The 12,500-nt window shown below is 54.9% G+C and overlaps 1 protein-coding gene across 1 annotated transcript in view; it reads right to left on the bottom strand.

Annotated features, from left to right (window-relative positions):
* znf827 (zinc finger protein 827) overlaps positions 1–12,500 on the bottom strand; it is a 93,136-nt gene that overhangs the window by 51,635 nt on the left and 29,001 nt on the right. Inside the window, 3 exon segments of the mRNA XM_084454686.1 lie at positions 1,401–1,670; positions 9,559–10,030; positions 12,167–12,339. Coding sequence (XP_084310812.1) covers positions 1,401–1,670; positions 9,559–10,030; positions 12,167–12,339 — 915 coding nt within the window.

The following is a 12,500-nucleotide window of genomic DNA, read 5'->3' on the forward strand; positions in this document are numbered from 1 at the left end:
TCTGGATCTTTAGATGTCTGCTACGCCCTGTTCTGGCTCTTTAGATGTTTGCTACGCCCTGTTCTGGCTCTTTAGATGTCTGCTACGCCCTGTTCTGGCTCTTTAGATGTCTGCTACGCCCTGTTTTGGATCTTTAGATGTCTGCTACGCCCTGTTCTGGATCTTTGGATCTTTAGATGTCTGCTACGCCCTGTTCTGGCTCTTTAGATGTCTGCTACGCCCTGTTCTGGATCTTTGGATCTTTAGATGTCTGCTACGCCCTGTTTTGGATCTTTAGATGTCTGCTACGCCCTGTTCTGGCTCTTTAGATGTCTGCTACGCCCTGTTCTGGATCTTTGGAACTTTAGATGTCTGCTACGCCCTGTTCTGGATCTTTGGATCTTTAGATGTCTGCTACGCCCTGTTCTGGCTCTTTAGATGTCTGCTACGCCCTGTTCTGGATCTTTGGATCTTTAGATGTCTGCTACGCCATGTTCTGGATCGTTAGATGTCTGCTACGCCCTGTTCTGGATCTTTAGATGTCTGCTACGCCCTGTTCTGGATCTTTGGATCTTTAGATGTCAGCTACGCCATGTTCTGGATCGTTAGATGTCTGCTACGCCCTGTTCTGGATCTTTGGATCTTTAGATGTCTGCTACGCCCTGTTCTGGATCTTTGGATCTTTAGATGTCTGCTACGCCCTGTTCTGGATCTTTGGATCTTTAGATGTCTGCTACGCCCTGTTCTGGATCTTTAGATGTCTGCTACACCCTGTTCTGGATCTTTAGATGTCTGCTACGCCCTGTTCTAGATCTTTAGATGTCTGCTACGCCCTGTTCTGGATCGTTAGATGTCTGCTACGCCCTGTTCTGGATCTTTAGATGTCTGCTACGCCCTGTTCTGGATCTTTAGATGTCTGCTACGCCCTGTTCTGGATCTTTAGATGTCTGCTACGCCCTGTTCTGGATCTTAAGATGTCTGCTACGCCCTGTTCTGGATCTTTCGTTCAGACCGCTCCTTTGAAGTTCTACCGTCTCATCGTCACCCTCAGCAGGAACAGGGATTACATGTGAGATTGGAGGGGATTAGAAGATAATACTGATGGTGATTCCAGTGATTCGAATGATTCGAATGCCTCGTCTGCAGCTGCAGGTCAGGGCTACGTTTGTGAAACTCATTTGAATATAGTTTTTTTAGACACACACACACACACACACACACACACACACACACACACGCGTATGTACATAAGCATGAGTAATATGCATGTCACCTGCATCTTGCACGTATGACGAATGACAATGCTTGGAAACACTGACCAGCCCCCGAACGCACGCCTCGATCGAGCGCACGCATACACACACACACACACACACGCACGGACACGCACGCGCACACACACACACACTCCGTCTCCTCACCTGACAGCTTCATGAGCAGTTCGGAGGCCACTTTGATGTTGATGTCTTGGCTGAGCAGGCTGTTCTTGGCGGCGGGGGCGGGGCTTCCCTCGCGTTCCTTCAGGGGCCCCGGACGCCCCCCCTCCAGGCCGAAGGCGGCGTAGCCAGGCGGGCCCGGGCGGGTGTGGCCCTGGTTCTGGGGGCGGGGCCGGGGACTGAGCACCTCCTCCTCCGCATGGGGCTCCTCCTTCATGTGGAACGGAGCCTTCAGCGCCTCCTTCTGATTGGCCGCTGCAGAGAGGAGGGGGGGAGAAGGGGAGGGGGTTAAGCGGGGGGCGCTTCGTTCAACGCAGGCCGGATGGTGTTCTGTGAAGGTTTCCCGACGTTCTTGGTAAAAGTTCACGAGTTTTTAGTTGTGAGCCGCCGTGGAAGACGGACGCCTCGGTAGCTTTCGGACACGGCGGCGTCGTGGCGCTGGTCGACATTCGCTAGCGAGCTGAACACCGCCACCTGCGTGTCCCAGAACTGAGACGGCTCCAACAGATAACATTAAGAACAATCCTCCAGTTTTGCATCTCCATCAGAACATCATCTATCATCAACACACGGAGAGAGAGAGAGAGAGGGGGAGGGGGGGAGCGTGGGAGAGAGAGAGGGGGGGGGAGGGAGCGAGAGAGAGAGGGGGAGGGAGAGAGTGAGAGGGAGAGAGAGAGGGAGAGAGAGGGAGTGTGAGAGAGAGAGAGAGGGGGAGGGAGAGAGAGGGAGTGTGAGAGAGAGAGAGAGGGGGAGGGAGAGAGGGAGTGAGAGAGAGAGAGAGGGAGGGAGAGAGGGAGTGAGAGAGAGAGAGGGAGGGAGAGAGGGAGTGAGAGAGAGAGAGAGAGAGAGAGAGAGAGGGGGAGGAAGAGAGGGAGTGTGAGAGAGAGAGGGAGGGAGAGAGAGAGAGAGAGAGAGAGAGAGAGAGAGAAGGCGTGGGCTGATCCTGAGTGGTGTTCTGGCAGCGTGCAGGACAGAGGGAGGTCAGGGGTCAGCCGGGGTTTAGGGTCCGCGAGCTGGCCAATCCTCTACACGGCAATAACGGGCAGCGGTGTTTTACAGCACATGGTGCCAACACACACACATGTGAACACACGCAAACACACACATTTATCCACACCAACACACCGAAAAAATACACATACACACACACACACTTTTATCCACATCAACACACACGCAAAAACACACACAAACTGACACACGCACATCTCCACCTACACACACATTTATCAACACTAACACACACACACACACACACGCACACACACACACACACGTTGGCCATCAGGATTTTCAAGAACAGACAAAGGAGGATGAGAGGAGGAGAGGAAGAGGAGAGGAAGAGAGGACAGGAGGAGAGGAGGAGGAGAGGAAGAGAGGAGAGGAGGAGAGGAAGAGAGGAGAGGAGGAGGACAGCAGGAGGAGAGGAGGAGGATTAGAGGAGCATGAGAGGAGAGGAGGATGAGAGGATGAAGAGTAGAGGAGAAGAGGATGAGGAGGAGGAGGAGGAGAGGAGAGTAGCAGCAGTGTGGATTGATGTCCTGGGGCAGTGCAAGGCCGGCACAGATGGTAGGACCTCATGGCTGAGGCTCTCTCTCTTCCCTCTCATCTCTCTCTCTCTCTCATCCCTCTCATCCCTCTCTCCCTCTCTCTATCCAGGGCTGCAGGGCATCTGCAAAATGATCCAACGCCCCAACCCTCTCCTATCATCTTTGTTTCACACACGAACGCATGCGCACACACACTCAACACACACACACACACACACACACACACACCAACCATCCCACACAGATATGAGGTCTTATCTAGCGTTCAATTCTACAGTGATGCCTGAATTGGACAGTGCTGTTGAAACAAAGCTCTCTATCCCCCTCCCTCATCCCCTCTTCTCCCCTCATCCTCTCTCCCCCCTCATCCCCTCTTCTCCCCTCATTCTCCCCCCCCCCCCCCTCCCCCCTCGTCTCCAAAGTCCTCTGCAGGAGAAACTGGGCCACATCTAATCCTCCTTAGATGAATAATTAATAATTAGACATGGAGCGACTTCCGATCACTGCCAAGAAAAGAACACAGGCTCTCCCAGAGCTCCTCCCTGTTCCTCTCACACACACACTCAACACACACACACACTCAACACACACACACTCAACACACACACACACACTCAACACACACACACACACACAACACACACACACACTCAACACACACACACACACACTCAACACACACACACACAACACACACACACACTCAACACACACACATACTCACACTCAACACACACACTCAACACACACACACGCACACTCAACACACACACACACACACACACACACACAACACACATACCCCACATGCATACTCACACTCAACAGACACACACATGCATAATATATACACACACACACACACACTCAAACACACACACACAAACGCATACACACACACTCAACACACACACAGACACAAAAATAAACCTAAACTGCCTTGGTGCATATGCATGTATGCACACACACACACACAGACGCACACACAGACACACCCTGTTAGAAGACACACAGCAGACGGGGGCCATCACTCTCTGGCTGACCGCTGTCCCCCCCCCCCTCCCCCACCCCCAGCGGAGATCTGCCCCTCACCTAGCCCTCCCGTCACACCTAACATCTCCGGCCGCCGCCGGCCCCTGCCCGTGTCATCAATCTGCGCCGCCGGCCGGCCCTGATTAACGACGCCGCTGGCCAGAGGGGCCGGGGGCGCGGGTTCGACCGCCCGGGCGGCGCCGCCGAGCCATGTCGGGGGGTTGTGCGGCGAGGCTGGCCGGGGGCGGAGGGGGGGGGGGGTCTGTGACCTTCACGCCGGGGGGCAGGTTGGCGGGGGGCGCCAGCTGGAAGTGGCGTGGTGTCAGCGGGCGCGGCGGGCGGCGTGGTGCGACCCAGTCAGCACCTGGAAGGACGTCCTCTAATTAGGAGCGTGTTCGGGGCCATGTCGGATCACACACACACACATACACACACACACACACACACACATGTACACACACACACACATGCATACACACACAAGTACACACACACGCATGCATACACACACACACAAGTACACACACACACACATGCATACACACACAAGTACACACACACGCACACACACACATACATACACACACAAGTACACGCACACACATACATATACACACACAAGTACACACACACACACATACTTATACACACACAAGTACAGTACACACACACACACACACATACATACACACACAGGTACACACGCACACACACACAAGTACACACGCACACACACGCACACACTCATGCACATTCAAGCACACAAGTACACATGCAGACACACACACACACACACACACACGAAACCACATTTGCCCTTATGAAAAAACACATTCACAGAAAACACACACACACACACAAAAGTGACAACACACATTCACCCAACACAGGCACACACTTAAAACACATCCACCATGGCTCCAGGAGGACACAAACAACCTGGGGACGAGACACACACACCTACGTTCACACACACACCCATGTTCACACACACACCCATGTTCACACACACACCCATGCTCACTAGAGATGCGTGGATGGAGTTTGAGCGCACCTGAATCCGCGTGCACTCATCAATCATCCACCCGCCACCCACCCGACGGAATTATCTTCTAAAATGTAGAGACCCGCCCCCAAGCCGCCAAACAGGAAGTTATTGTATTTACATTTAAATGATGTCCAGCCGTTCGTGCTCATTCACTTTTCATATACAGTAGGCACATTTTCTTGACTTAAACAATGTAAAGACTATAGGCTCGCTTTCGCAGGATCTGGGTTGACGAAGCGGTCGAGGGTATTTGAGTGAGCTGCTGGCAGGTCTCACGCTTTCTCACAGTTGTTATAATAGAATATATATAATTATAGTAGTTATTAAATACGAATATAACTGACAAATCCACCCGCAATCCACCCGAAATTAATCACAATGTTGATTTTTATTGGCCCACCCACCCGCGGATGCGGATATATCCGCAATATTCGCATCTCTAACACACACACACACACACTCACACCCACCTACGTTCACGCACACACACCCACCCACACGCGCACGTACTTTCTCACACACACCACACCCATGCTCACACACACCCACGCGCACACACACACACCCACGCTCACACACGCGCACCCACACACACCCACGCTCACACACGCGCACCCACACACACCCACACACACCCACACTCACACACACGCACCCACACACACCCATACCCACGCTCACACACACCCACCCACCCACACACACCCATGCTCACACACACACTCATACCCACGCTCACACACACACCCATACCCACGCTCACACCCACCCACACACACCCACGCTCACACACACACTCCCTTTTGGTGACCTTTGTGATTGTCTCTATAAATAGACAGTATTTCCACTCTCAATCTATGTCAGGGAGCCCACTGCATTATTAAGGGTGCTCGTACTTTTGATTGCTCCAGCTCTGAACAAACACACACACAAACACACATACACACACACACACACACACACACACACACACACACACACCAGGACGCTGCTCGCCTGTTGTGAGAGGATTGCCGACTCGCCTGCCGTCACCGTGGGAGGGAGGAGGGGGGGGGTGGGGGGGAGGGTCAGCGAGGGGGCATCTTCTGGGTGACGTGTATAGTGTTTTTGCGAGCGGTGTGTGTTGGTGTGCAGTCTCTGTGTGTTGGTTGTGTCTAGCGCACGCGAGCGGTGTGTGGGTGTGGGTGTTGGTGGTGTGAGTCGGTAGTGCATGTGTATGTGCGTGTCGGTTGTGTCTAGTGCGGTGTCGAGCGGTGTGTGTGTGTGTGTGTGTGTGTAGCAGGGTTGTCTGGGGCCCTGGGGTGACTGTGCTATCAGACCGTCTCTGTGTTATCACGGCCCGATGACACCTGCCACCACTCACTGTGGGTCCTACGACCAGGGTATGTTCTCTCTCTCTCTCTCTCTCTCTCTCTTCCTCCAATCCATTCTAGCTCTACTGCTCTCTCATTTCTCTCTCCCTCTGTCTCTCTCTCCAACCTCCCTTCCCCTCCTCCCTCTCTATCTCTCTCTCCGTCTCTCTCTCTCTCCGTCTCTCCGTCTCTCTCTCTCTTTGTCTCTCTCTCTCTCTCTCTCTCCGTCTCTCTCTCTCTCCATCTCTCCGTCTCTCTCTCTCTCTCTCTCTCTCTGTGTCTCTCCATCTCTCCGTCTCTCTCTGTCTCTCTCTCTCTCTCTCTCTGGACTCATCCGTCTCTCTGCCAGGCTCTTGTCTGCTCCCCCTCACCCCGGCGCTCCGCGGCCCCCGGCCGGCCGTCAGGCAACTTCATTAGCTCTCCACCTCTGTCACGCTGGCCTGCCCCCCTCTAACAACCACCGCTCTCGCCGGGGGGGAGCGAGGAGGAGGAGGAGAAGAGCAAACGATGTCGCGGGCCGGACAGCGGGCGCTGGTACCGAGGGCTGCGGCGTGCGTGTGTGTGTGTGTGTGTGTGTGTGCGTGTGTGTGCCACCCGGGTTGATAGCACTGTACTATTCAAAATCCTTTTCCTGAATCCAAATCCGGTTAACGTTTGCGTGAGTCTGGTTGGACTGTCGGGGGGGGGCGGGGCCTGGACGGTCGGGTGGGCGGGGCATGGACCGTCGGGTGGGCGGGGCCTGGACTGTCGGTTGGGCGGGGCATGGACCGTCGGGTGGGCGGGGCCTGGACTGTCGGGGGGGGCGGGGCCTGGACTGTCGGGAGCGGGGCATGGACCGTCGGGTGGGCGGGGCCTGGACTGTCGGGGGGGCGGGGCTAGCCTGTTCATGAACAGCCTCCTTGGTTGCATCGTGCCAGACAAGACCAATCAAACGCAGATGTAAGTCACTGGAGAGATGAGTGTTGACTATTTTGAACGCGGTGGAGAAGTGATACGCGCGCACACACACACACACACACACACGCCGACAGACACAGACACACAGACGTTCAGGCCGATCTCTCAGGAGAGGGTAGACAAATAAGACAACTCCAGCAGCATTGGAGCGACTGACAGACAGACAGACAGGCAGACACGCAGACAGACAGGCAGGCAGGCAGACAGACAGACAGGCAGGCAGGCAGACAGACAGACAGGCAGACACGCAGACAGACAGGCAGGCAGACAGACAGACAGACAGACAGACAGGCAGGCAGGCAGACAGACAGGCAGGCAAACAGACAGGCAGACAGACAGGACGCGGATGACGACACTTCCCAGAAGCCTCTGCTCGCCAATTATTCACACGGCCCGGCTCGGGGTCACGCTCTCCGTCCCCGCGACACCACAGAGGGGCAGGGCGGGGGGGGGGGGGGGTCATGCAGGCCGCCATTGTTAACTCAGAGTCCAGTGGGCTCTGGGGGGGGGGGGGGGGGGGGGGGGGGCGAGCGTTTTCAAAGCGCCTCTCTGGCCTTTCATCTGGAGAATCAAAATGTGGATCACAACTGGACGAGGGTGACACTGGTGTCAGCGGGCGGGGGGGGGGGGGGGGGAATCAAAGGGGATTGGTCCAGCGCCCACAGGGAGGCAGGCCAGTCCAGAAATGATATGCCTGTTATGTCAGGAGGTCAGGAACAGGCCGCCTGAGCTTTTTTTTTTTCTTTCTTTCTTCTTCTTCTCACCCTCGGGGAACTCGCAGCTCTCTCTCTCTCTCTCTCTGCCTCTGTCTCTATCTCTCTCTGCCTCTCTCTCTCTCTCTCGGCCTCTCTCACTCTGCCTCTCTCTCTCTACCACTGTCTCTCTCAGCTTCTCTCTCTCGGCTTCTCTCTCTCTGCCTCTCTCTCTACCTGCCTCTCTGCCTCTCTCTCTGTCTCTCTCTGTCTCTCTCTCTCTGCCTGCCCACTCTCTGCCTGTCTCTCTCTCTGCCTCTCTCTACCTCTCTTTCTGCCTCTGTCTCTCTCTCTGCCTCTCTCTCTCTACCTCTCTCTCTGCCTCTCTCTCTTTCTTGATGGCTAGCTGTCACTTCATCCAGCTCTCTTTTTTTGTACCTCCTACTGTCCCCTCGTCTTATGGCCCCTGTAGGGATGAGGCCACGGAGCTGTAGGGATGAGGCCACGGAGCTGTAGGGATGAGACCACGGACGTGGCGGAGCTGTAGGGATGAGGCCACGGAGCTGTAGGGATGAGGCCACGGAGCTGTAGGGATGAGGCCACGGAGCTGTAGGGATGAGGCCACGGAGCTGTAAGGATGAGGCCACGGAGCTGTAGGGATGAGGCCACGGAGCTGTAGGGATGAGGCCACGGAGCTGTAGGGATGAGGCCACGGAGCTGTAGGGATGAGGTGCCCGTGGACACACTCGATCGCGGCTGGCAGCGGGGCCAAAGGGAATGAAGTGGGGCAACTCCCCGGCAGAGACTAAGATGTCCGCCGCTCCGCGCTGGACTGACTTTTGCGAGAGGCCATCTTGTCTCCGCCAGGGATTTGCCCGGCGCTTGATTGTGGAGTCTGGGAGCGTACGTGTGACTGGGCGGGGTTAACTAAGACGGGCCTAGCCTAGGGTCACGGGCCGGCGCCGGGGGCACTAATCATTTCGAATTAAGAATTCCTTTTTAATTATGAATTATGCATACATTTTTAATTAATCTAATGTTCTCAGGGTCCCCTCCCCCACCTCGCTCCGAGATCTCAATCTAATTACCAGGCATTAAGTGGAAGACAGGCGGCCTGGCTCTCGACCCCAGCCGTGAACCCCCGGCTCCGCCTCTTCCCATCAATCTCGCCATCGACTTAAAAGCTAAGCCCCTCCCCTTTCTGACACGGCGGCATGGCAGAACACATCTAAACAGGGTCCGGCGTGATTCCAGCTGACGCCGGCATGTTGGCGGAGCGGGGGATAAACAGATGGAGTGGGGGCGAGAGGGGGGGGGGTTCACCGAGGTGGATCGCCAGGGGACCGAAACCGGCGCCATCAATCCGAGAGCAGCCCCCTCGGAAACCACGGACAGACGGACGGACGGACGCTTAACGAGACGCATCTATCTCCGCCAAGTGAGAGCGGAGGAAAGCTACGAGTCGGCCGGGTGGCGTCCTCGGCCTTGGCGGCGAGCGGCGGAGCCTCTTACCCGAGAGCTTCATCAGCAGGTCGGTGGCCGTCTTGGTGGTGATGTCGGGGCTGAAGAGGGCGGCGACGGCGGCGGTCTGCCTGCCCGGACTGGACCGCACCCCCACCCCGGCGGGGAGGTCCAGGGAGTTGGCGGCGCCGGGCCGCTCCCGGCAGAGGGCGAACGGCGACATCGCCGACACGTCGCGCTCCTGCGGCTCCTCCTTGACGGCGAGGGGGGGCGTGGCCAGTGGCCCGCCGTCGCAGGGCAAGGGCGAGGCATCGGCGCCGCGTGGGTCGCCCGGCCCGCCGCAGTCGCCCATCAGGGAGCCCTCGCCCTCCGTGTCCGTGGCCGCCTCCTCCTTCACCCTCAGCTCGCCGCGCGGGAAGTGCTGGTGGCAGCGCATGTGGAGCTTCAGGCTGAAGTGGCGCGACGAGGTGAAGGGGCAGAGTTCACACTGGAACGTCTCGCCACGGTCCTGGTGCTGGTGGACCTGAGGACAGAGGGAGGGAGGGAAGGGAGGGAGGGAGGGAGGGAAGGGAGGGAGGGAGGGAGGGAGGGAGGGGAGGGAGGGAGGGAGGGAGGGAGGGGAGGGAGGGAGGGAAGGAAGGAAGGAAGGAAGGAAGGAAGGAAGGAAGGAAGGAAGGAAGGAAGGAAGGAAGGAAGGAAGGAAGGAAGGAAGGAGGGAGGGAGGGAGGGAAGGAAGGGAGGGAAGGAGGGAGGGAGGGAGGGAGGGAGGGAGGGAGGGAGGGAGGGAGGGAGGGAAGGAAGGAAGGAAGGAAGGAGGGAGTGAGGGAAGGAGGGAGGGAGGGAGGGAGGGAGGGAGGGAGGGAGGGAGGGAGGGAGGGGAGGGAGGGAGGGAGGGAAGGAAGGAAGGAGGGAGGGAGGGAGGGAGGGAGGGAGGGAGGGAGGGAGGGAGGGAGGGAAGGAAGGAGGGAGGGAGGGAGAGAGGGAAGGAAGGAAGGAGGGAGGGAGGGAGGGAGGGAGGGAGGGAGGGAGGGAGGGAGGGAGGGAGAGCAAGGCCTCAGGGTTAGCTTTGAAAACAATTTCCACGACTTCTCATGTCCTCTTGAGACATGTGAGTGCTTGAGCAGACGGTCTCTGTAACAGGGAGGACTTTATTGTGTGTTAATTCCTCCACAATGAGAGATACGTGACGGGCGTGGCCAAATAGGCTTTTTAAACCGCCGTATTTTAACATCTGTCTAATAAACTCCTTCATTCACTCGCTCCCTCCTCCAGATTTCACCTCAAAAACCCCGTCAAGGCCCCTCCCCTCCGTTAGAATAGGGGGAATCCGGGAAAGACTTTTTGGGGGATTCAACCATCATTTCTCTGTAGAATCAGGAGCACTTACGAAGTGTTGGGCAAGTTACTTAAAGGACATGGCCAAGATTTGGGGAAATACGCTTGTTGTCCATCTTCCCTGGGGTTAGACAAGCAGTATGAAGCATTTTCAACTGTGCGTGCAGTATGGAGTGGCGAGACCTGGACCGATTAGCCTAGCTTAGCGGCATTCACTGGTACCAGGTTAGGCCGATTAGCCTACTTTCCAAATGTCACAAAATAACCCCCCAATACAACTCCAAAACTATTCTTTTTAGACTTTTTAATGTGTGTATTTACCACGTTGAGTGATCACAATTTTTAATTAAACATTTTCGTTTTCTAAGAAGAAATACTTTATTTTTTAGAACCAGGTGTAGGGATTACACGCATCACTCCAAACGCGTAGCATTGTGACTAGCTAGGTATCGAGGTAAACAAACGTGCGTTCCAACGAGCGAAGTGGATATCATCAGCTCGCACATAGTTAGATGCTACAATAGACTAGCTTGTATCTAGATACACCGTCCATAACTTTAGAAATATGGTTCAGTGTGTTGTTAAGAGCTCTAAACAGAATAGTTTTGGAGTTGTATTGGGGGGTTATTTTGTGACGTTTGGAAAGTAGGCTAATCGGCCTAACCTGGTACCAGTGAATGCCGCTAAGCTAGGGTAATCGGTCCAGGTCTCGCCACTCCATATTTCACGCAGTTGAAAATGCTTCATACTGCTTGTATTACCCAGGGAAGATGGAAAAGTAATCAAGTAAAGCTACTAACTTCTTTCTCTAAATTGTAATTCAATTACTTTACTGATTTCTCTAATCGGACTACTAGTTACTTTACTTTTGAGTTACTTTCTAAAACCAGATCATTCCTTACCCGAATCATGAACGTGCTTATCTAGGATCAGTTTTGCATCTTAGAGCATAATAGACAATAGAAAATCTGATCCTATATCAGCTGATGACATACTGTAAACAGTCAGTTGAGCCACGACTGCAGAGACCGCATGCGCATATCAACCACATGATAGGGAGCAGGCACACGCATAAGTAACTCAAAGTAATCCCATTTTTATTAGGGCAGTAACTGTAATCTGATTACTGAAAACTCAAATGTAATCCCTTACAATCCAAGTTACTGGAAAAAGTAATGTGACTACAGTAATCAGCTACTTTGTAATCAGTTACTCCCAACACTGTTTACGAACAGCAAAAGAGCCCCCCCCCTCTACACCTATGAGGGTGGGGGGGTGGGGTCAGAGGTTAAAAGGGCGCGGGGGGGTCACGGCGTCATCTCACCTTCATGTGGGACTTGAGATTGTCTTTGCGAGCGCAGCGGAAGGGGCACAGGGGACACTGGTGGCTTTTCAAGCCCGTGTGGATCACCATGTGCCTCTTCCAGTAGCTCTTGCGCTTGATGACGAGTCCGCAGACGGGGCACTGGAACGGCTTCCCGCCGTCCTCGGGAGAACCTGGGGGGGGGGGGGGTTAAAGGTCGTTAGACGGGGTTGAAGGTCGTTAGGAGGTCATGTTACACGCAGGGTGACATTTTTGGTTGTGTTGTTACGTTAAAAGAAGAGTATCTGAGCTGTTTATCCTTCATCATCAAGAGATCGGGGTTAGGCTTTAGGAT

The sequence above is a fragment of the Borostomias antarcticus genome (genome assembly GCF_949987555.1).
Source record: "Borostomias antarcticus genome assembly, chromosome: 20".
Lineage (NCBI taxonomy): Eukaryota > Metazoa > Chordata > Actinopteri > Stomiiformes > Stomiidae > Borostomias > Borostomias antarcticus.